Here is a 22,461-nt window from a genome sequence, read left to right on the forward strand (position 1 = left end):
GGATGGTAGCGTTGGACCTGCCGGACGCATATTTCCACATTCTCGTCCTGCCAGCCCACAGGCGTTACCTTCAGTTTATGGTAGGTCACGAGCACTTTGTTTACCGTGCTCCCCTTTGGCCTTACCAGCGCCCCTCGGGTGTTCACGAAAGTGATGGCGGTGGTCGCAGCTCATCTGTGCAGATCAGGGGTTCCAGTCTTCCCCTATCTCGACGACTGGCTGTTGAAGGCGGGCTCGCCCCCAGCTGTCGTCTCCCACCTCCAGACTACAGCCGACCTCCTGCATTTGCTGGGGTTCTCCATCAGTGTGCCGAAGTCGCACCTGATTCCCCCTCAGAAGCTCCTCTTCATCGGAGCGGTTCTGTATATGACGCTGTTTCAGGCCTATTCTCCCGAACGGCGAGTCCAGGATATTCAGGCTACGATTCCGATCTTTCAGCCTCTATCCTGGGTTTCGGTTAGGATGACCCTGAGGCTGCTGGGCCTCATGGCCTCCTGCATCCTGCTGGTCACTCATGCCAGATGGCATATGCAGGCTCTGCAGTGGGACCTGAAGTTCCAGTGGGTGCAGCATCAGGGGAACCTGTCCAATTACATCCAGATCTCAGAGGGCACTGCACAGCAGCTGCAGTGGTGGCTCACGAACCGGAATTGGGTCCAAGGCAGATCCCTCTCCCTTCCCCAACCGGAGCCAACGGTAGTGACGGACGGGTCCCTCCTGGGATTGGGGGGGCCATATGGGAGAGGTGGAGTTCAGAGTCCTGTGGTGTCCGGCGGAGTCCGGGCTCCATATCAGCCTTCTGGAGCTTCGGGCGATCCGACTTGCTCTGAAGGCATTCCTTCCCTCTGTCAAGGGGAAATTAGTGCAGATGTTCACAGACCACACCACCGCCATGTGGTACTGCAACAAACCGAGCAGGGTGGGTTCGTGGACCCTATGTCAGGAGGCTCTGCGCCTCTGGATATGGCTGGAACAGCAGGGCATTTTCCTGGTGGTTCAACACCTGACGGGTTCACTGAACGCCAGGGCGGACGAACAAAGCCGCAGGTGCATGTTGGATCACGAATGGCCTCTTCACTCGGACGTGGCGCAAGGTCCCATTGGACAGTGGGGAGAGCCTTGGTTAGATCGGTTCGCCACCGAAGAGAACGCGCAATGTCAGCAATTCTGCACGTCGGAATTTGAAAGGCGGCTCTCGCTAGGCGACACTTTTTGTCGCGAGTGGAGTTGCGGTCCGTTGTGCGCCTTCCCGCCTACACCACTTCTGCCCAGAGTGCTGAAGAAGATCAAGCGCGACCGGGCCAAAGTCTTTCTTGCGGCTCTGGATTGGGCTCGAAGAGTGTGGTACCCCGAGCTACTCAGTATGACGATCGATCCCCCCGATCCGACTGCCTCTTCGAGCGGATTTTCTGTCGCAGCAGCAGGGAACGGTCCTCCACCCGAACCTGTCCAGTCTCCACCTCTTTGCGTGGAGATTGAGCGGCGGCAGTTGATTCCTTTCGACTTGCCTCCTGAAGTCTGTGATGTCATTCTGACAGCCAATCATCCCTCAACTAAGTTGGTATACGCCTGCAGGTGGAACACATTTGTGGCATGGTGCACAGCAAAGGCTGTGGATCCCCTTTCTGCCCCTCTTTCAGGATGTCTTCTGTCTCTTCTTTCTTTGGCCCAGGGGGCTCTGCTCTGGGCACTATCAAGGTCTACCTTTCTGCCATATCGGCCTTTCTCAGGCTTCCTGATCAGCCCTCTTTTTTTCAAGTCCCCTGTTGTAAATAGATTCCGACTATTCCTTTCGTAATGCCACAGTGGGACTTGAACCTGGTTCTCACATATTTAATGTGCTCTCTCTTTGAGCCTCTTCACAACTGTCCTCTTCGTCTGCTGACTTTGAAGACTGCTTTCCTGGTTGCCATCACCTTCGCCAGGAGAGTGAGTGAGCTCCAGGCTCTTTATTGTAAACCTCCTTTTCTATCTGTCCATCCGGACAAGGTTGTGCTCAGAACACGTCCATCCTTTGTGCCAAAGGTTGTCACTGCCTTTCACATTGGGCAGACCATCAATTTTCCCACCTTATTTCTGTCTCCACATCCTTGAAGAGAGGCTCCACTGTTTGGACCCAAAACGTGCCCTCTCTTCAGGTTTGGTCTTCGTCTACAGCCACAGCATCCTCAAGGTAGTCTATGGTACCGTCTACATAATTGCCACCATCGACAGCAGCGCCGCCTTTGCTTCAAAGATGCAAATCTACCTTGGAGGTTCTCTCTCCAGTTCACACCTCCCCTAGTAGAGTTCCTCTTGCGTTGCCCAAACAATTATTGGATTATGGGGCCGATGAGGAAGAATCTGATGAGGACAATAAATTTTGTACTGCCAGGAGCCCTTCAGAGCTCTTCATTAAATATTGTGATGAAGAGCAAGACGATGACTACTACCCTGATACTGCGCTATCGGCTCCAGAGTCAAACTCTACTACACAAATGCCTCTATCTCTTCTAAACAATTTGCAGCACATGTTGGACGACTACTATCGTCAATTTCCTCCATCTGAATCGGCATTTTCTGTCCCGCCAACACCCGTTGCTCAGTCTTAATCAGTGCTGAGGTCGCCCAGATCAGTTTCTCCGGTGGCTTCGGTGTCCCATCACCCTCGGGAAGCTCACACCACGGATGATGACAGGGAAGAAGCAGAATTGGATGACAGATCACTCCTTACGGAAGGGGATGACTATCAAATACAAACTCCGTCTCCTTCTACTCCTGCTCCTGTTGACTCTCCTCCAGTTGACATCGGAGGCTTTCATGTTCTGATGAAGAGGGCGGCACAACGGTTCCTCCTTCCTATGGAAACCAAGAAGGAGGATTGTTTCCTTTACGATTTTAAAGACCAGGCGAGGAAATAAGTACGAACAATTCCTGTTATTGACTTTATTTGGCAGGAAGGTCTGAAGGTCATGAAGACTCCTGCCTCCATTCCTGCAGTCCTGCCTCGTCTCGTGAATAAATACAACACACCGGAAAATTCACCTGCATGTCTAATAGGTCAGCCTAAGGCAGATTCCGTTATCTCTCAAGCAGCACAGCGCCGAGCACGGAATCCCTCCTCTCCATTGTCTGGTCCCCCTGATCGGTATGGGAGAAGTCTAGACTCCATTGGGGAAAAAGGTTTCATCCATGGTGGCCACTACTGTCCATGCAGCTAACTCGCTGGTCATTTTAGGCCGCTATGATACAGATGTGGTCAGACATCTCTCCCTACATCGAGATGTTACCTGAGCCCTCCAAGTCAGAAGCGCTCAAAATCCTCCAGGAGGGAGAATGAATCTCGGCTGAGATTATCGATTCTGCTGTAGATGTTGCGTCTACAGGTTTTCAGCAACTGGCGGGTGCTGCAGTCCGGCGGCAGGGCTGGTTAAAATCCACCTCAGTTCGTCAGGAAGTTCAGACGAAAATAATTGACATGCCTTTTGATGGTGAGTCTCTTTTCGGCCAGCATGTTGATGATGCCCTCCAATCCGTTACAAAAGATACTGAGACAGCAAGATCTCTCGGTACTCTTCAGTTTCGGAAACCGCCTTTTCGAGGAGCCAGAGGCCGTGGATCCTTCTCCGGTAGAGGAGGCTATAACCAGTCGAGACAATACCAGTCCTATCAAGGTAACCAACGGTACTCTTCTCAAAGACCACAATCCTTCAGGCAACAACCAACTACATCATATCCACAGAACAGGAGGGAAAGTCCTCCTACCGTGGATGTGACTCGTCTAAGAAGCCGTGACAACTGACAACTGCTCTACCGCTCATTCCTACCAAAGTTGGAGGAAGGATCGCCCGTTTTTACTCAAATTAGTCTGCTATAACCAAAGACAAATGGGTCTTGCACATTGTGTCCAGAGGCCACGTTCTAGAGTTTGTCAAACTTCCTCCGACTTCTCCTCCCAAGACTTCTCCTCCAAAAGACCCGCCTCCAGCTCATCTAACAGAGCTTTTCTCCCAAATAAATTTGATGTTAAGGAAGGGAGCGATCAAAGTGGTTCCAAGATTACAAAGAGGCACCGCTTTCTATTCCAGATTTTTTGTAATAAAAAAGAAATCTGGAGAATGGCGGCCCGTTCTGGATCTTTGTTCCCTAAACAAATATCTCAAAAAGCAATCCTTCCGGATGTTGACTCTCCAAGAAGCCCTTCAACTCTCTACTGCGGAAGATCACATGACCACCCTCGACCTCCAGGACGCTTACAGTCATGTCCCGAATTTACCCAGACACAGAAAGTTCTTGAGGTTCAGAGTGGCTGACAGGGATTTCCAGTTCAAAGTCCTTCCCTTGGGACTACGTTCCGCGCCCCGGGTCTTCACCAAGGTCTTGGCACCGGTGGCTGCACACCTTTGACTAGAGGGGATTCAAATGTTTCCTTATTTAGAAGACGGCCTTATCAAGGCGAATTCTTTCACAGTCGCAAACGCCCATACTCAGAGATGTCTTGTCACTTTTCCAATCTCTGGGTCTCTCCATCAATCTAGATAAGTCTCCACTCATCCCCTCGCAAACAAGAACGTTCTTAGGAGCCGCCATAGACAATTAAGGACACAAGCCTTTGTCTCAAACGAAAGACAACAAAAGCTGTGCAAGCTTGCCCAACTACTACGATCAAGAAGGTGCGTTTCTGTCCGACAGTTCAAATCACTTCTAGGGATGCTCTCATCCTGCATTCCCCTGGTCCCCAACTGTCGTCTCAAGATGAGACCTTTGCAGGAGGAGCTCAACAAGCAATGGCTACAGGTTCTAGGGTACTTCGACGATCTCATCCGCATCACTCCTCAGATACGGAAAGCATTGCTCTGGTGGACTTGCAAAAGGAATGTTGCAGCAGGCCTCTCATTCCTTAGTGGAACCTCCCAAGTTTCGTCATCACCACGTACGCCTCCCTCGAAGGGTGGGGAGTGCACCTTCAAGGACTCAGTCAACGGCAAATGGAATGCTCAACAAAGGACTTGGCATATCAAACTTTTGAAGTTGCTAGCAATCTTCCTGGCTCTGAAATCTTTTCCCACCATCGTTCTCAGAGTATCAGTGTTGATCCGTACGGACAACACAACAAGTATGCACTACCTAAACAAACAAGGAGGGACAAGATCCACTTTGCTGTACCAGCAAGCCCAGCAAATCTGGAATTGGGCGATCCGACATCGAATATCTCTGGGAGCGGTCCATGTCCCGGGAGTATCCAACATCCTCGCCGACTCCCTCAGCAGGTCGACAGCGTCCAACCATGAGTGAGAGCTCCATCAACCAACGTTGGATCGTCTATTTCAGAAGTGGGGTCGACTCGATTTAGACTTGTTCGCGACCAGTCTGAACCACAAATGTCCGTTCTATGCAAGTTGGCTTCCCCAACAAGTCTCGTGCGGGAATACGTTTTTTAATGAATTGGTCGCAGATCTATGCCTACGCTTTTCCACCGATACCGTTGGTTTCCAGGGTTATCCGGAAAATGAGGAAAGAGCGTTGCCTCCTAATTCTCATAGCTCCCAGGTGGCATCGCCAGTTCTGGTTTACCGAACTCCTTCTTCTATCAGAATGCGATCCCATTCAGTTGCAACCAATACCGAATCTCCTATCCATCCACAACGGGCAGATCTGTCATCCGGATCCTGCATCTCTGCGCTTAGCGGCCTGCCGCCTGAACACCTTAAATTTGCTCACTTAGACATTCCTTCAGAATGTAGGGAGGTCTTAGTTAACGCTAGAGCGCCATCCACAATCAAAACCTACATGCTCAAATGGAAGCTATTTTGCCTGTGGTGTCAAGCTGCCAACATTCACCCAATCCATGCAAAACCAGAACAACTTTTGCCTTTCTTTTTACATCTGGCAAGGTCAGGCCTTTCCAATGCTACTCTTAAGGTATTCTTAGTGGCTATCTCAAGATTCCAACAGGATTGTTCACACTCTCTGTACTCCTCTAAGATCATTCAACAATTCTTCAAAGGATTGTTTCGTATGTTTCCTCCCATCCGCCGCCCACCTCCACCCTGGCATGTTAACATTGTTCTGTCACAACTCATGCGACACCCCTTTGAACCTATTCATAGGGCTGATTTGAAGTTTGATTCGTTGAAGATGTCTCTGCTGTTGGCTCTCACATCAGCCAGGCGGGTCAGTGACATTCAAGCCTTCACTATTAAACCACCTTTACTTCAATTCACCAGAGACTCTAGTGCTCCGCACTAACCCCATTTTTATGCCTAAAGTACCTTCTGATTTCCATCTCAATGAACCGGTCATTTTAAAGACTTTCTTTCCTAATCCTCAATCACCTGCGGAAAGGACTTTACATACTCTTGATGTGAAACGATGTCTACAATTTTATTTACAAAGGACATCCTCAATACGAAAATCTAATCCGCTTTTTATAGCTCATGGAAAAATGGTCACCCAATATCCAAACAGTCCATTGCTTGTTGGATTTCTGCTGCGATATATTTCTGTCAGCAAGCGGGTAGACCTCTACAGGCCACTCAGAGGGCACATTCTACTAGAGAAATCTCTTTTTCTACTGCTCTTTGCTGGTGTGCCTCTTCATCAAATCTGTAGAGCTTCAACATGGTCCAGCAGGCACTCCTTTACCAAGCACTACTGTCTGGAAGCTGCCAGCAATGCAGACACGTCTGTGGGACAAGCGGTTCTCCGTAATCTTTTTTAATAAGGTGAGCCTCTGTTCTTCCCTCCTCCTCTTTGAAGCATTCTTATGTACATATCTTTTATATATATTACAGATATACATATGTTTATTTTCTGTGATATTGATGTTTATATATATATTAGTAGAACAAAAGGGAGGTGAAAGTGAAATCCTTGTTGTGTGAAAGGCGTCTGAAGAAGGCACACCTTAACGCCGAAATGCATTATGCCCTGCACTCTCCAAATAAAGAGAACCTTCCAAAAAGTCCCTGTTCGGTCCTCTGATCTCTTCCGCATGGGGTGGTCTGTATTGGATATTTTACTCGCTTGCTGGTGGCACGTACAAGAGGACCCATTCTTAAACAGGACTGCGTATTTCTGGCATCAGTGGAAACACTTTCTTCTTCCGAGGTATCGGATCATGCAGACCTGCCTCAGCAACCAGTTTGGGCATTCGGCCTCTGCCAGGAGCAGTGCGTGACTAAACGTATCAGCAGGATCATTGTATCCGCGTTGTGTGGCCCGGTCAGACTCTGGTGTAAGAGGCAGAACGTTAGGGACCCAAGGGAGACTCGGAGTGACTTAGTTTGGATTCACTTTCTTCAAGAAATCCCCCCTTTTGCCAGGCACTTCAACACTCTTTGAGCATGGACTCTGCCAAGGGCACTTACCACTGTGGTGTATGATGGGGTCTGTAGTCTCTACTCACCTGACGGCAGCTGCAAGTAATCCGGAGGAGCCACCTGACTTCCCTACCAGGGGTAGGACCTTAGTAGTACAAAAGGAAGGTGAAAGTGAAATCCTTGTCTTGTGAAGGGCGTCTGAAGAAGGCACACCCTAACGCCGAAATATATTTATTTATTTATTTTTTAAGCTTATAAAGCACACAGCTACCCCCAACGGGTGTCCCGGCGCTACGGACAGAAGGCAGTAATGAGTATCTAGCGTGGCTAAGGGTTGGAGAACAGCCAGGTTTTTAAATTACGCCGAAACAGGCATTCGGATTCAGTCATACGAAGAGATAGTGGCATGCTATTCCAGGATTTAGCAGTAATAACTGCAAAAGCTCTTCCCCCTGTTCTGGAGCGACAAAAACGGGGAGGGCGGAGGAGGCATAGATGATTAGATCTGAGTGATCGATTGGACTGGACAAGCCTGAGTCTGGCTCTGAGCTATGCGGGCCCTTGCCCTTTTATTGCTCTAAATGCCAGGATCAGAGATTTGAACTGTATGCGGCTGGTCATCGGCAACCAGTGTAGCTTCTTCAGATGACGGGAGATTGAGTGACAGTAGGGGATATTACATATCAGCCTTGCCGCTGCATTCTGTACAATCTGCAGACTTTTAATCAAATAGGCCGGCGCACCCACATACAGACTGTTGACATAGTCCAAATGTGATGTTATAAGAGCGTGGATGACAGTTCTGTGTGTGTCCATAGGCAAAAAAGGGAGAATTTTACGGATCATGCGCAGCTTACCAAAGCATGCAGAGGTGACCTTATTTATTTGAGCTTTCCAAGACAATTCATTATCAAATTGAAAACCCAGGTTCCTTGCTGAGTTTACCGGTGCAGGGGGAGGGTTCAACTCAGGCGGCCACCAAAATAAAGGTAGAGGTGGGTCTTTTTGATCAAAAAAACACAACAAAAAAAACAGCACCTCGGTTTTGTCCGGAGAGAGTTAAGTGCCATCCAAGATGAGACGTTGCTCAGGCAACGTCTAAAGTTGGAAAAGCTAGTGTCAGTGAGATCTCTAAATGAAAACACAAGCTGAGTGTCATCAGCGTAAGAGATCACCCTGACCCCATATGATTCAACAACCCTGGCCAGCGGTGACAGATAGACATTAAAAAAACAGTGGGCTCAGGGCGGACCCCTGAGGGACACCGTATATTAGTGTTTTTTTCTCAGACAAAAGGTTGGAGGTGGACTTGTTGAGTACGGCCACTTAGAGAGGATCTAATCCAGGCCAGAGGGGTACCCTGAATCCCGAGATTATCAAGTCTATCAATCAATATGGCATGGGAGACCGTATTGAAAGCCGCGGACAGGTCGAGGAGCACAAGCATAGCCGCCTCGCCTGCATCCACGCACTCGCGAATAGTCTGTCACCTCCAGAAGTGCAGTCTCGGTACTATAACCGGACCTAAATCCGGATGTGAATCATGAAGCAACTGTCCAGACTCAAGGTAGTCCGCAAGTTGTTCTTGCACTCCTTTCTCTAGTATTTTGGCTGGTTTTGGCAAAAGGGAGATAGGCTGGTAATAACTGAACACCGAGGGATCGGCTTCAGGTTTTTTCAAAATGGCGATTAGCATGGCCTGTTTCCATGACGTGGGGAACAGACCAGTTTGTAAAGAGGTGTTCCAGATTGGATTCAGTGGAGAAATAATGAGAGGGGCGAGTGAGCTAAACAATTGAGCTGGACACGGATCCAACGGGGATCCAGATTTACACGACCGCATTTTTTTCAAGGATGTTTAAGTCGCGATAGTGTTGAAAGACATAAAAGCCTCCTCATTAGGTACCCTGGAGTCCGGGGCTGGGATTGACATGGGCTGATTGAATGTGGCACAGATGCTGGTGATTTTATCGTGAAAAAAGTTAGATAGGCCATCGCAGAGGTTTTGACTGGGGCAGACCGCACTGGATAATGCAGCAGGTTTAGAGAACTCCTTCACTATTTTGAACAGAGTTTTGGAGGAGTTATCAGCAGAGCTGATTTTTCCGATAAAGTACTCTCTCATAATGGAGCGTTTAAGTTTGTGGAATTTTTTAATAGCAGCTCTATAGGAGACTTTAATGTCTGGATCATAGGCTTGTCTGCAACTGCGTTCAAGCTTTTTGCAGTTGCTCTTCTCAGCCCGCAAGGCAGGGGAGAACCACGGTGCTGAGGGTTTTAACCTAGAGGAAGCTATTGGTCGCAGCGGCGCAGTAGCATCAATGGCTGAGGATAACCGGGCATTGAAATTTGAAACATCGGTGTCCAGATCTCCTCCTGCCTGCCAGGTTGAACTAGCAAGCGCGGGGGCTAGTGAGGCACAATTGATTTTACACTATTTCCTACCATAGTCCCTGGCCTTAGCTGAAATGTCAGTGTGAGGGATCGCCGCAAGACTAAATGGGATTAAATAGTGGTCAGACCAGGTAATAGGCAAGGGAGATGAAGTGGTCAGACCAAGATGATTGGTAAACAATAGATCAAGTGTGTGACCGGCCTGATGTGTGGGGCCATTAACCCCCTGGATAAGATTGAGGCTGTCCATGGTATCCAGGAGCAGTCCTGCTTTGGTGCATGTGGTGTTATCTACTTGCAAGTTAAAATCTCCTAAAATAGTAAAGTGAGGGTGCTTAAGCGATAGGTCGGTAGGTCGGCGACCTTGGTGAGTAGATCAGTGAGAGATTGGGGGGAAGAACCAGGAGGATTATAAACAGGAATACCCGCCAAGGTTGGATTTGCGGCATCCCAGATGCTAAAATACATAGCTTCAATAGAGCCGGTGTTGAATAGCTTTCTAGAGACAATCTTTCAGCTCGAGCGTAGGATCACAGCAATCCCCCCCCCCCCCCCCCCCCCCCCTCCCTTCCCGCCTTAGTGCTCATTCGGTTCACCCCCACAAAACGGTAGTCAGTGGGAATGGCAAGACTGATGTCAGGATTGGAGGAATCTTTGACCCATGTCTCTGAAAGAAACATTAGGTCCCAAGAATAAGTGGTAAGAGAAAGCCAAATATCTCCCGAATGACGGGGTAGCCAGGGCCGGACTGGCCGTAGCGGGCACTGGGCAATCCCCCGGTGCGCCGTACGGGTGGAGGCCGGTTTTGGACCCCTGGGGGCCGTTTTTGTTACAGGGCCGTTTGTGCAGCATAGCTGCAAAATCGGCCCTGTAACAAAATCGGCGAAAACTGGCCCTGGCAAAGAGCTCGCCGGCACCCCCAAGCCCCAGGGGGGCCGGCCAAGCACTTTGCCAGGGCTGGTTTTGGTTCCCAGTCCGGCCCTGGGGGTAGCGATCTGCAGTTGAGCAGGCACGCTTTGATGAGATAGGGGGGGGCCAGAGGGCATGACCACCGGAGGGGAGAAGTGTTCTGGAAGGAGCAGCAAGACCCAAATTGAAAGGGCAATCGCCACAGCTAAAATGGTCATAGAAAGTCCCAGAGAAATTGCAAAGTGACGGGGTGATGCACCTTATTTCTAATTGTCAATAGTTGGGCCCTGGACCAACAGATACGAGCTCCAGGGGGCAACCAACAGCATGGCTGGAACTGGTCGCGGAACTGGCGCAGACGGGCTTGCCTTCGGCGCCCCAGCCGCGCACGTCCGCTGCGAGTAATGAATGACATGGCCCTTAAGTAGCTTTGGGGATGATGGTGCTAGAGCGCTAACCCGTGACTCCTCCCCTCAAAGAACCGGAAGTGAGAGTCCGGCAGCCCTCTCTACCCTCCACAACAATCGGGCAAGCCCGTGGTGGACCGGGGTAGGGGGATAGGGCAAAGATGGTGCGGGGAAGCGTGCGCTGGGTGCCAGGAGCGAAGCAATGTGCACAAGAGCAAGAACAAGTGAGCAAATAACAATTTCAATTAATATTTTAAAAGTATTATGCCCTGCACTCTCCAAATAAATGGAACCTTCCGAAAATTTCCTGTTGTGTCCTCTGATCTCTTCCTCATGGGGTGGTCTGTATTGGATATTTTACGTGCTTGCTGGCAGCACGTACAAGAGGACCCGTTCTTAAAGAGGACTGCGTATTGCTGGCATCAGTGGAAACTTTCTTCTTCCGAGGTATCGGATCAAGCAGACCCGCCTCAGCAATCAGTTAGGGCATGCGGCCTCTGCCAGGAGCAGTGCGTGACTTCACGTATCAGCAGGATCATTGTATCCGCGTTGTGTGGCCCAGTCAGACTCTGGTGTAATAGGCAGAACGTTGGGGACCCAAGGGAGACTCGGAGTTACTTACTTTGGATTCACTTTCTTCAAGAAATCCCCCCTTTTGCCAGGTACTTCAGCGCTCATTGAGCATGGACTCCGCCAAGGGCACTTAGGACTGTGGTGCATGATGGGGGCTGTAGTCTCTACTCACCTGACGGCAGCTGCAAGTAATCCGGAGGAGCCACCTGACTTTCCTACCAGGGGGAGGACCTTAGTAGTACAAAAGGGAGGTGAAAGTTAAATCCTTGTCGTGTGAAGGGCGTCTGAAGAAGGCACACCCTAACGCCGAAATGCATTATGCCCTGCACTCTCCAAATAAAGAGATCCTTCTGAAAAGTCCCCGTTGTGTCCTCTGATCTCTTCCGCATGGGGTGGTCTGTATTGTGTGTGTGTGTGTGTGTGTATATATGTATGTGTGTGTACATATGTATGTGTGTGTATTTTAGTATAGATATATATGTATATATTTTTCTTTGATGGTCTCACAAGCATTATTATGGAATTACTGCTTTCTACTCTGATTCAAGCATGTGAATCTATGAAAGATATCCCAATACTGGAGAAGAACATAAGTTACTTACCTGTAAACTGTGGTTCTCCAGTATTGGTATCTTTCATAGATTCACATGCGACCCACCCACCTCCCCTCAGAGGCTCTCCTATGCTCTTTTACTCTCTTATCACACTTGTGCTGGAAAATCTGAGAGCCTGAGCCTCTGAGGAGAACATTCTGCAGGGTGCTGTCGCCTGATTGACTGTAGTTTGGACTATATATATAATGACTTGGACGAGTCATGAAAGTGGAAGATTTTTTCCTATTAACTTCTAGCTTTTTTATTTCCTGGTTCTATTTATCTATGATATGGTTATTTTATGCATATTTATTGCTATTTTTATGTACCGTGGGACAACCACTCCGACGACGGGGAATGATTCAAGCATGTGAATCTATGAAAGATACCAATACTGGAGAACCATAGTTTACAGGTAAGTAACTTTTGTTCTTCTGGTAGACTTCTAACTGAAGATTCCTCCCCTTTTGAATACTTCCCAGGCGTCAGACTGGATCTCAACACTTTGTAACAGTACCACTGTACACCTGTATGTGGTGCTGTGTGGCTTCACACCCATACTGGTCCACTCCGGAAATGATGTGCAGAGCCCATTAGGCACCTCTCCCATGTGCTGTCATCAGATCCTTTCTTTTTGCACTTCTCACGTGTTTCCAGAGTTTCTTTTCTGTCAGACATTGTACCTAAATATTCTTTCCAAATTTCTACAATGTGCTTGGGATGTCTCCCCCTAAAATAACAGGTTTTAAACCCTGTAAGGTCTGTTTCAAGTAAATGTCTGTGACTGATCCCTATCGGATGTGCCTTTGGTGTCTGGCTTTAAGCCACAGCTCCAAAGCATGCAGTGACTGCACGTCTATGAATTCAAAGGCTACCCGGGGCTGCTAAGTGAAACTTTACAGTGCCAAGCTTGAGAAAACTCCTTGTCGAAACATGCTGCAACACAATCCTATTCCCACTCCAGGAGTTGCTGAGGCCGGACTTTGTAACGCTTCAAATAGTCCAGTAAGTCTAATATGAAACCAAGGTATGACTGTGCCCTCTTGCCACTCACATTCACCTGCCCGGTGATCGAAGAGTTTCACACAGCCATGCTCAGGCTCTTGGGCTGTTTCCTGATAAGGAGCTAAGAGGATCTTCACGTGGAGTACTGCTGGCGGGTATTCCTCTAACTCAATGGTCCACACCTGTCCCTGAAACTTTGACGCCAATCTTGAATCCATTAACGCCGGCAGAAGATCTTTCCATAGTCTTGTCAGACTTCAAGACGGTGCTGTCCTACATCGTCCGATGTGGTGCTTGACAACAGTCCCCTTGCTCTGCCACCTTCAGAAGGAAGACAACACACTCTACATTCACTTTTTGGCACAGACTTGGGTGATAAGTTCGCTCAGTCATTTCATGATGTCAGTGGGTATGATGACTTGCAGGAGGCTAGTTGTTTCAAGACCTTTTCTGAAACATGCCTTTTTTCACTCTCCAGACCAGACACAGAGGAGTCTGTGTCCTGCCGTAGTAGTGAGTAGGGCGGCCAAAGTCCTTAACCTCTAGCTACTCACCTCGGTGGTCAAGACTTCTGTATGACAGAATTTCTCCAGCATGGAGAAAATCTTCTGAGCTCCTTATTCCTCTGCTGTTAAGAGGACTTGAGCCACAGAGCCCTGAGGTATCCCCGAAGATCTCTGACCTGCCCTTGCTCAAGCATCAGGATGAATGGATGGAATGCTGCCAAGTTCAGAATTTGTTATGGCTTGGACACCACTGATTCCATCGGGCTGGTCATTGGCGCCAGTGTTGCCGTGTGCTGCCACGTCTGGCTGCAGTCCTCCAGTTTTACAGACTATGCCCAGTTGTTACAAATGGGCATGCTTTTGATGGGACTCGACCCCTTGGGAACTAGACAGACTCTGATCTCAAGTTACGAAACAAGGTCTACTGTACGCTACTTGGGCTTATCTGCCCCACCTTGCCAGCCTCATCAGCTCTACTGCACTTTTCGTGGTTGCGGTATAGTTACCTCATACTGCCAGCCATTCCAACCCCAGCTTGGTGCCCAGCAGTTTTGTGGTTCTGGCTATGACGTCCACTTCCCCCGCGACAAAGGTCGAAGGGCCACCCAGTCCACTAATCACCCTGTGGCTCCACCTACAGAACCCCTTAGTGTAGCACAGCCACCCGGTGGTAGGCAGGATCCGATGATTACTGACTGGTTGGTGGGCCATAACTTAAGACAGGTGGGGCCTTTTTCGGAAGGAATGTGCTATCCAATTCCTTGCTGCACTGCCACAATTTCCACTGTCTCCCCAGCAGAAGACCGTCTTTACGTTTTGTGGCAGTACGTGCAAGCGTCGCAAGTAGAATGTGGTTGCTACTCCTGCTACTTACTGGTGCACAACACCTGCGTCCACTTACCGCCTTATTCCGAGAGGAAAAATTAAAAATACTCACATTGGCCTGGGTCTTCTCTGTCCTTGACCCTGGAGACTGGATGGTTGTGCTCGACTTGCAGGGCACGTATTTCCATTTGCCCGTCCCACTAGTTTTACCTGTGGTTTGTAGTGGAAAAGGAGCATTTTCAGTTTGTTTTACTCCCCTTTAGTCTCACTACAGAGTTCATGAAAGTGATGGAGGTGGTAGCAGCACTTCTTCTGAGGTCAGGGGTGTCCATCTTCCCCTACCTCAAAGACTCCGTGTTGAAGGCTAGCTCGCCCAGGCAGTCGGCTTTGGGGTTCTCCATCTATGCGCCCAATGTCAAACCTGACTTGTTCTCGGACTCTCCCCTTCATCTGAGCCATTCTGCACTCAGTTTGGTTTTGTGGCTTTCCCTCGGGAAAGAGTCCAGGAAATTCAGGCTATGAACTCGATCTTTTAGCCTTGGTCCTGGTTTTCACTGAGGTAGACTCTAAGGCAACTGGCACTTATGACCTATTGCTTCCTGTTGGTCGAACACGCCAGGTGGCATATGTGGGCTCTATAGTGAGATCTGAATCTTGAATGGGCCCCTCATCAAGGGAACCCATATGAACATATTCAGTTTCGGAAGAGACTGCAAAGGACTGCAGTGGTGGTTGCTGGACCGCGACTAGGTCAGCGGTACATCCCTCTTCCTTCCCAATCCAAAGCTGACTTTAGTGACCGATGCATGACTTCTGGGCTGGGGTGACCACCTGGGAGAAGTGGAAGCCTCTGATATCTGGCGGAGTAAAAGCTCCATATTGACCTTCTGGAACTGAGGGCCATCCGCTGACAATTTCCTTCCATCAAAGGGAGGTTGGTTCAAGTGCTCAAGGACAACAACACTGCCATGTGGTACTGCACTAAACAAGGCGGGTGAGATCACGAGCCCTGCCAGGAGACGTTGTACCTCTGGAGGTGGCTGGACCTCCAAAGAATTTTCCTGGTGATGAACCACCTGGTAGGGTAATTGAACGCGAGGACGAATTACTCCGCTGTCGGCACCTTGTGGCTCACGAGTGGCAGTTACACCCAGAGGTGGTGCAGGGTCCCTTCCTCGAATGGGGAGAATTTTGGCTCAGTCTGTTTGCCACCGCCGAGAATGTGCAGCGTCAGCACTTCAACACGTTGAGAGTTTTCAGTGAGTCTCTCAATCTGAGGCACGTTCTGCCTTGTATGGAACTCGCCGCTCATGTATGCCTTGCCACCAATACAGCTCCTGTCCTAGATCTCAAGTAGATTAGGGCTGACTGAGCCCAAGTCAGCCCATTGGCTCTGGATTGGGTACGGAGAGTATGGTATCCAGAGCTCCTCGGCTTGAGTGTCTGTCCTCCGATCAGGCTGCCCCTCGTGGAGGACCTACTATCACAGCTACAGGGCAGGGTTCTGCGCCCTCACCTTCTCAATCTCCACCTTCATGCATGGAGATTGAGCGGCGACCACTGAACGCCTTTGACCTTCTTCCAGAGGTGGTTGATTGTATGTTGGCAGCCTGGTGTTCCTTGACTAGAACTGTATATGTCTGTCGTTGGGACATATTTGTGGCTTGATTTGTTTCTCGCTAGGACAACCTCCTTCAGGCCAAGTTATCTGATATATTATCTGATGTTTGTTTTGTCCTTAGCCCGGCAAGGCTTTGTCCTGGACCTAGTTAAAGGGAACCTTTTGGCTATTTTTGCTTTTCTGAGGTTTCCCGGATGAGCCCTGTTTATTCAAGGCTCCTTAGATCCAAGGATTTTTTAAAAGGCTTAGACTACTCCTCTCTCTTTATCATGCTATAGTGGGTCCTTAACTTGGTTATCACGTTTCCAATGTGTACTCTAAGCTGCTTCACAGCTGTTACTTGCTGCTCCTCACCCTTAAGCTAGTGTTCCTCATCACCATAGTATGAGTTAGCTTCAAGTCCTCTGTGTAAACCTGCTGTACACCACTTTCTCATCAGAAAAACTGGTTCTGCAGACTTGGGCATCCTTTATTCTAACAGTTGTAGTGCTGTTCCATGTCTGTCAAACAATTACCCTGACTAAGGAGGAGTAGAGGCTCTTATAATTTGGATCCCAAGAGCTTTTACGCAGATCATACCAAAGGCCACCAGGTGAACGATTAGCTCTTCATGGGGTTCAGTTGAGCAAAAAAAAAAAACAGGGCTGTGCAGAAGAGAACAATCTCATTAGATCGTGCTCTGCATTAAGGTCTGTGATACACTGGCCAAAAAGCTGCCTCCGGAATGTCTGCGTGCACCTTCTACTAGGGCCAAAGCTGCTACCACGGCATTAGCATGCGTAGTCCCTGTCCCAGACATTTTTCAGGTGGCTATGTGGGCGTCTCCATTTGTTCATGAAGCTCTATTGTTTGGACAGTCGGGTCCGCAGAGAAGGGCAATTTGCCTGCTTGGTTCTACAGGACCTCCTGGCCTGGGTCCATTCACAGCCCACCTCCAATTAGGTACTCATTTGTTATCTATTCAAAATATGAGAAATCTGGTACTAGAAGTATCAGAAGAACAAGTTCAGTACCTTTGATAACACTTTTATGGCAAAAATGCAATCTAGATATAGATTCCTTAACGACCTGTTCTGTCCATTAATACGATCACAAGTCTAACAGTCTGCACACTGGTCTACCAGTTCGCTTTTGGGGCACTGCAGGAAGTCTTGAAAGCAACTGATTACAGTGTGCAGCAGTGGCTCCTATATAGCTCTGCGCATTATTTTTGAAAAATCGTTGTTGCAAAGCCACATAGCACCAACTACCAGCACGCAGAAGTACTGCTGAAAAGCTTCCCAGATCCAGTCTGACGCCTAGGGAATATTCAAAAGCACAGTTTGCACCATTCCCGCAGTTACCTTCAGCATTGATGTACTTAACATGAAGGCCTCAGTGTCAAAGACCCATTCCCATTAGGATTTTAGGCCATCAAGATTAAAGCATTTGATATTGAAGCATTAAATGTTGAACAAAATGACATCTTCCTGCTAGGCAGCAGGACAGTTGCAGCTCCTGCTGGGATAGGCATTACTGCTTGTTGTCTTTCACTCTTGCTCTCTGATGTAAAGCAACCACATCTATATCTTCAATTAGTTAATGAACTCCGTGTTGGCATCCATCTGGAAACACTGCCAGGGCCCTGGGACTCCACTCCAGTCCCATTTAAGCTGGAAGACCGAGAAAGTTCCCTCACAAAGCACTTTGTCCAAATTCCTGTGTCAGCAGCTGCACCACAGAGCACTCATGGAGCCTGCTCTTTACTGTCCAGATCACTTTGTGTCTAGACCTAAACATTTCCTCAGGAGCCACAGCATGTTGTTGAAGAGGTAGTCCTAGCACTGCTGAAACAAAGCGGCCATCAAGGAAGCTAATCAGCTCCCTCCTCCAAAACCTCCCATTTGCCCAGCATCTATCTGGAGATCATTGCAGTCATTTGCAAGGAAATGCTGCCTATAAGGGACTTAAAAAGGAAATGAACAAAGCTTCTCTGTAAAACCAATTTGCTTAGATGACATTAATCCTGTTGGCTGCTGTCCTCCTTTTTGGCTCACCTTTTCATTTGGACATGAACCACAATAGAGGGCGTACTTGCAGTTACATTTAGTGATCTTGACTGTCAATAAAGATCCCTTAACTGAGAAGAAAAAGTTACTCATCATTCTAGAGCTCCATCATGGGATTTTAATTGAGTTCATAAATATCTGTTTGTTTCTACGAAAAAAACACCGAAGTGTCTTATGCCAAACTCAAAATAAACTGCAATTAAAAAGTTCTCTATGGTATTGCAGAGTAAACTTGTAGGCTTAACTGCAGAGTATATCTTTTACCTCTAAGGCTGTATTGGCGATTTACGCACTTTCTTTCATTTTTTTTAAAATTTTAAAAAGTGTTGTTAAAGTTTAGAGGCGCCTGAATCTTTGCAAAGTGTTCTACTACCCTGCTTGTAGACATATAGCTTTTCACTGTTGATAAATTGTTGACTGCTCCCATGTTGAACGAGGATTAGAACAGCACATTTTCTGGGGTTGGCTCTGTTAAGTATTCATACAGGCTCTATAATTTATAGATGTTTTTTCTTGCTGTTCCTTTTCTTCCCTTCGCCTTTTTGAGTTTTTATTCTTGGATTTATTTTGTTTACAAACTTCTGTGGGTTACCCTACCTTACCTTGGAAAAGCTTTACATTTCAGGACAAAATACCTTAGTCTTGTTTGTTACAGGATGTCAAGCGTCTCTGTGGGCCTATATTTGCTTTTGTCATCCATCCACGGATGTATGGTTTGTTTGTATGGTAATTGTAGTGTGAACCTAGCTTGATTCAGCAAAGCTCTGAAAAAGAAGGTAAGTTCTTGAGCTTTCCAAGTAGATAGGTGGGTACCTAGAGCGTGAGGAACATTGTATTTCTTGAAAAGGCGTCTTCATTCAGTTGAGCGGTTGCAGGAGGGTTGAATTATTAATGTTAGCAATTCTTTGGAATTTGACTTCACTGGATAACTGTTACATATCAGTAACATTAGGTTATTTTAATTTTAAAAGCTTTACTGTGAATAATATCCATAGAAATATCCACAATTAATTTTTTTCTGTTTTTTGATTTTCAACCTTAAAACTTTGTTTTTCAAGGATCGGGATTCTCAAAAAATGCAGTGGATAGATCGTTTTATAGAAGAGCTTCGTACAAATGACAAATGGGTTATTCCTGCACTGAAACAAATTAGAGAAATATGTAGTTTATTTGGGGAAGCACCACAGAACTTAAGGTAAGTTGGTCTATTATTAGGTATTTTAATACTCACCATGAATGTCTAATTGAGCAGTAGTAACAGTAAATGAGTTATTTTGAAAATATGTATTATATATACATAGTTCTTGCTCTACTTTCTCCATAAATTCACAACTCCTTGCCTTGTAACCGCTAGAAGTAACACCTGATTTCATTATTTTCTGAATTTTATTAGGAATGATTTGTGGTCAATTATCAGTCTATTTTACTAAGTCATCTGAAAGTATAATAGGCCAATAACAAGAGCTTATCATATTTTTAAAAGTGATACCAATAATTTTCTGAATTGTTTACAATGAACCAAAATCAACAGTCAAGATGTTAAATTGCTTCTTTGAGGATGAATTCAGATGCATTTTGTTTCTTAAATTGCAGTCAAACACAGCGTAGTCCACATGTATTTTACCGACATGATCTGATCAATCAACTTCAGCACAATCATGCACTAGTTACTTTAGTAGCAGAAAATCTATCTTCCTATATGGAAACCATGCGGCAATATGGAAAAGGTAAGGCTGCCATTTGCATTTACTCAAGATGATTTCCAAAAGAATATGTAAAATAATTTGTTTATTGAATTTTAACCTACTGCATGCACATGCAAGTTACTGTATATAGTAAGTGAATGTAGTCTGCATTGATTTCAATTACTGTTTGTCTTTTGCATTTACTTTTTCATATTTGTAGCCTTTTTGCGTCCCACCATTGACCCCATAGGACTGTGTATTAAGGGGTGGGGGGAGGGTGTGTGTGTGTGTGAATTCACTTCCAGTCCTCATCCTTTTGGATAGTTTCCATGTTTGAATTAGTCTGTTGTTAGCTTTCAATCCCTAGTAGAATACATCAGCAGTAATAGTTGTTTAAATGTCCATATGCCCAAGAGTAGTTTTCTTCAGTAGCACATTCACCACACTGAAAAGCACCCAAACTTTAGCTGATCTGGTAAATGTGCCACGAAAGCCAGGGCCAGCTCAGACTTTCTGCAGCATGTCTAATGTGGGGAAGTCCCATGACAAAGCTGTGTTCTATCAGACAATCTGAATTTCACCTATTCACCGCCCCCATATAACTTCCCAGTTCCAGCTTCGGCCTTTGGGTTTGGTTCCTAGTGGGTTGTTTTTGGGTGTTTTGTTTTTCGGTCCAGGGGAAATTTCAGCCAAGATGAGAACTTCTGAGAGAGCGAGAACAAAGCTCTTCGCATAGTCTTTTACTTTTGCCTTAACAAAACTCTTTAATGATCTGCAGGTAAATTGTATTTAATGCCTTTGCCAAAAACCTAAGGCATTAAAATCTGGAATATGTAAATCTTTGCTATCCAATAGTCTGCATGACTGGGGTTGGTGCCTAGCATTTATATCTGCAAGATCAAAGAGTGCTACTCAATAAAGTGATGCCTCCTTAAACCTACCTTTCCTTCAAAGAAGCTGATCACTTCACTTGATGCAACCTTTGGCCATCCTTTTAGTAGTCATGGCAGATATCCTGTTACATTTCCTTTCGAAACAGTCTTCTCTAGTAGCCTTGGTGGTCAAGCCATCCAATCCTCAGATGTTGTCATCCACCATCTCTCCATTAAAAGCCACTTCCTTGTTTATGGTGACCTTGTTGCCAACATCCTTGTTAGCTGCAACTTCTTCATCAACAGTCTTGTTGACAGTTACTAGCTTTTCATTAGCTGTACATTACACATTGACTGGTGCTTTCTTATTGCCAACAGTTTTTTTTGTGGCACTGTTCGCGGCTGGAACCTTTGATTTTGTAGATATCTTCATTCCAACATCACTGGTGGTGCCAGCAAGCTTTGCACAGCACCCTTACCCTCCAAAGATGTGCTGATGCTGCGAATGTTGTTAATTCTTTTAAGTCCTTACAGCAAATGTTGAAGAATATTTGCTCAAGACCGATAGTTCAAAATCAGCCTCAATGGCAGTCTTCTCTGAAGCAAACCAACTGCCACTGCAACCTTTAGCTGCTACTCTTCTTCACATCAATGAAATGCACCAGCATCTCCACCACTGCAGCTACAAAATTCACTAGTTGTAATGTATGTAACTGATCAGTGTATAGAGGAAAGCAAGAGTGTAGACCAGGGGGTTGAAGATGGACCAGGAGGGGCCGATATATATTTAACTGCCAATGAAGACTGTAAAGCTTAGGATCAGCGCAAACGTTGAGGGTACGCTCATGCCACCTACTAGGCAGGGAACACCATTTAAGTTGGAACCTAATGTGGATGCTATTTATATGATGTACTGGAAATGGTGGGAAAGAAATTTGGTCTTACATTACTACACAAGAGCAGCGACGTTGCCTAGGATTTTAAGGAATAACCAAGAAACTCATTAAGACCATCTTAATCTGCACTACAGCTCGCAAGAGAAGCATAAACTGATAAAGACTGCAATCACACTACCTTCTGTAGTTCCTTATCTAGAAAAGAAAAACCCTTTTCTGGACTCTGCACTATTTTGTCTCATTGTTGCCATATCCAGATTCCGTTATTGCTGCAGAGGTTTATCACAGATCAGGCAGATTAGTCATGCCGAACTCTTCGCCCCCATGATTGGAATGGCCAGTGTATTGACGGTTTAGTAAAACAGTGAATTCTATAGCCACAGTATCTATTAAAGGGGTGAATATAATGGCAATTCTAGTGCTTTATGACAAATAAATATGGAGTGAGAAGGGGTGACAACCCTCAATACCTGGAACTCCTGCTGGAGGACTAAAGAGAAGCAGCTAAACTGATCATGCATGTAAAAGTCCACGTCTCTGCTGTTGTGATCATTGCGGCTATGGATGTTTCCAATGTGGGCTTACATTAGTTAGAATAAGTGAACATGCTAAGAAGACTCCCTCGTGACCTATATTTCTTATCATACAAATCAATTGTGTTAGGGAAATGGGCCCTAAAAACAATGATACACTACACAATCAGGCTAATTATTTTTGTATTTTTATTTTATGTTTACTACTTTTCTTAAAAGATTCAATACATTTCTTTTAATTATCAAAAATATCTTGCTTTATAAATTCTTTATACTAAACAATCAATGATTAT

The 22,461-nt window shown here is 46.6% G+C and overlaps 1 protein-coding gene across 2 annotated transcripts in view; it reads left to right on the top strand.

Annotated features, from left to right (window-relative positions):
* Positions 1-22,461, top strand: part of USP9X (ubiquitin specific peptidase 9 X-linked) — a 1,605,828-nt gene that overhangs the window by 413,360 nt on the left and 1,170,007 nt on the right. For both annotated transcript variants that reach the window (XM_085622934.1, XM_085622935.1), the window contains exons 13-14: positions 19,241-19,377; positions 19,776-19,909. In XM_085622934.1, the coding sequence (XP_085479060.1) occupies positions 19,241-19,377; positions 19,776-19,909 (271 nt within the window). The remainder of the gene's footprint in view (positions 1-19,240; positions 19,378-19,775; positions 19,910-22,461) is intronic.

This window comes from Triturus cristatus, chromosome 8 (assembly GCF_964204655.1).
Source record: "Triturus cristatus chromosome 8, aTriCri1.1, whole genome shotgun sequence".
Classification (NCBI taxonomy): Eukaryota; Metazoa; Chordata; class Amphibia; order Caudata; family Salamandridae; genus Triturus; species Triturus cristatus.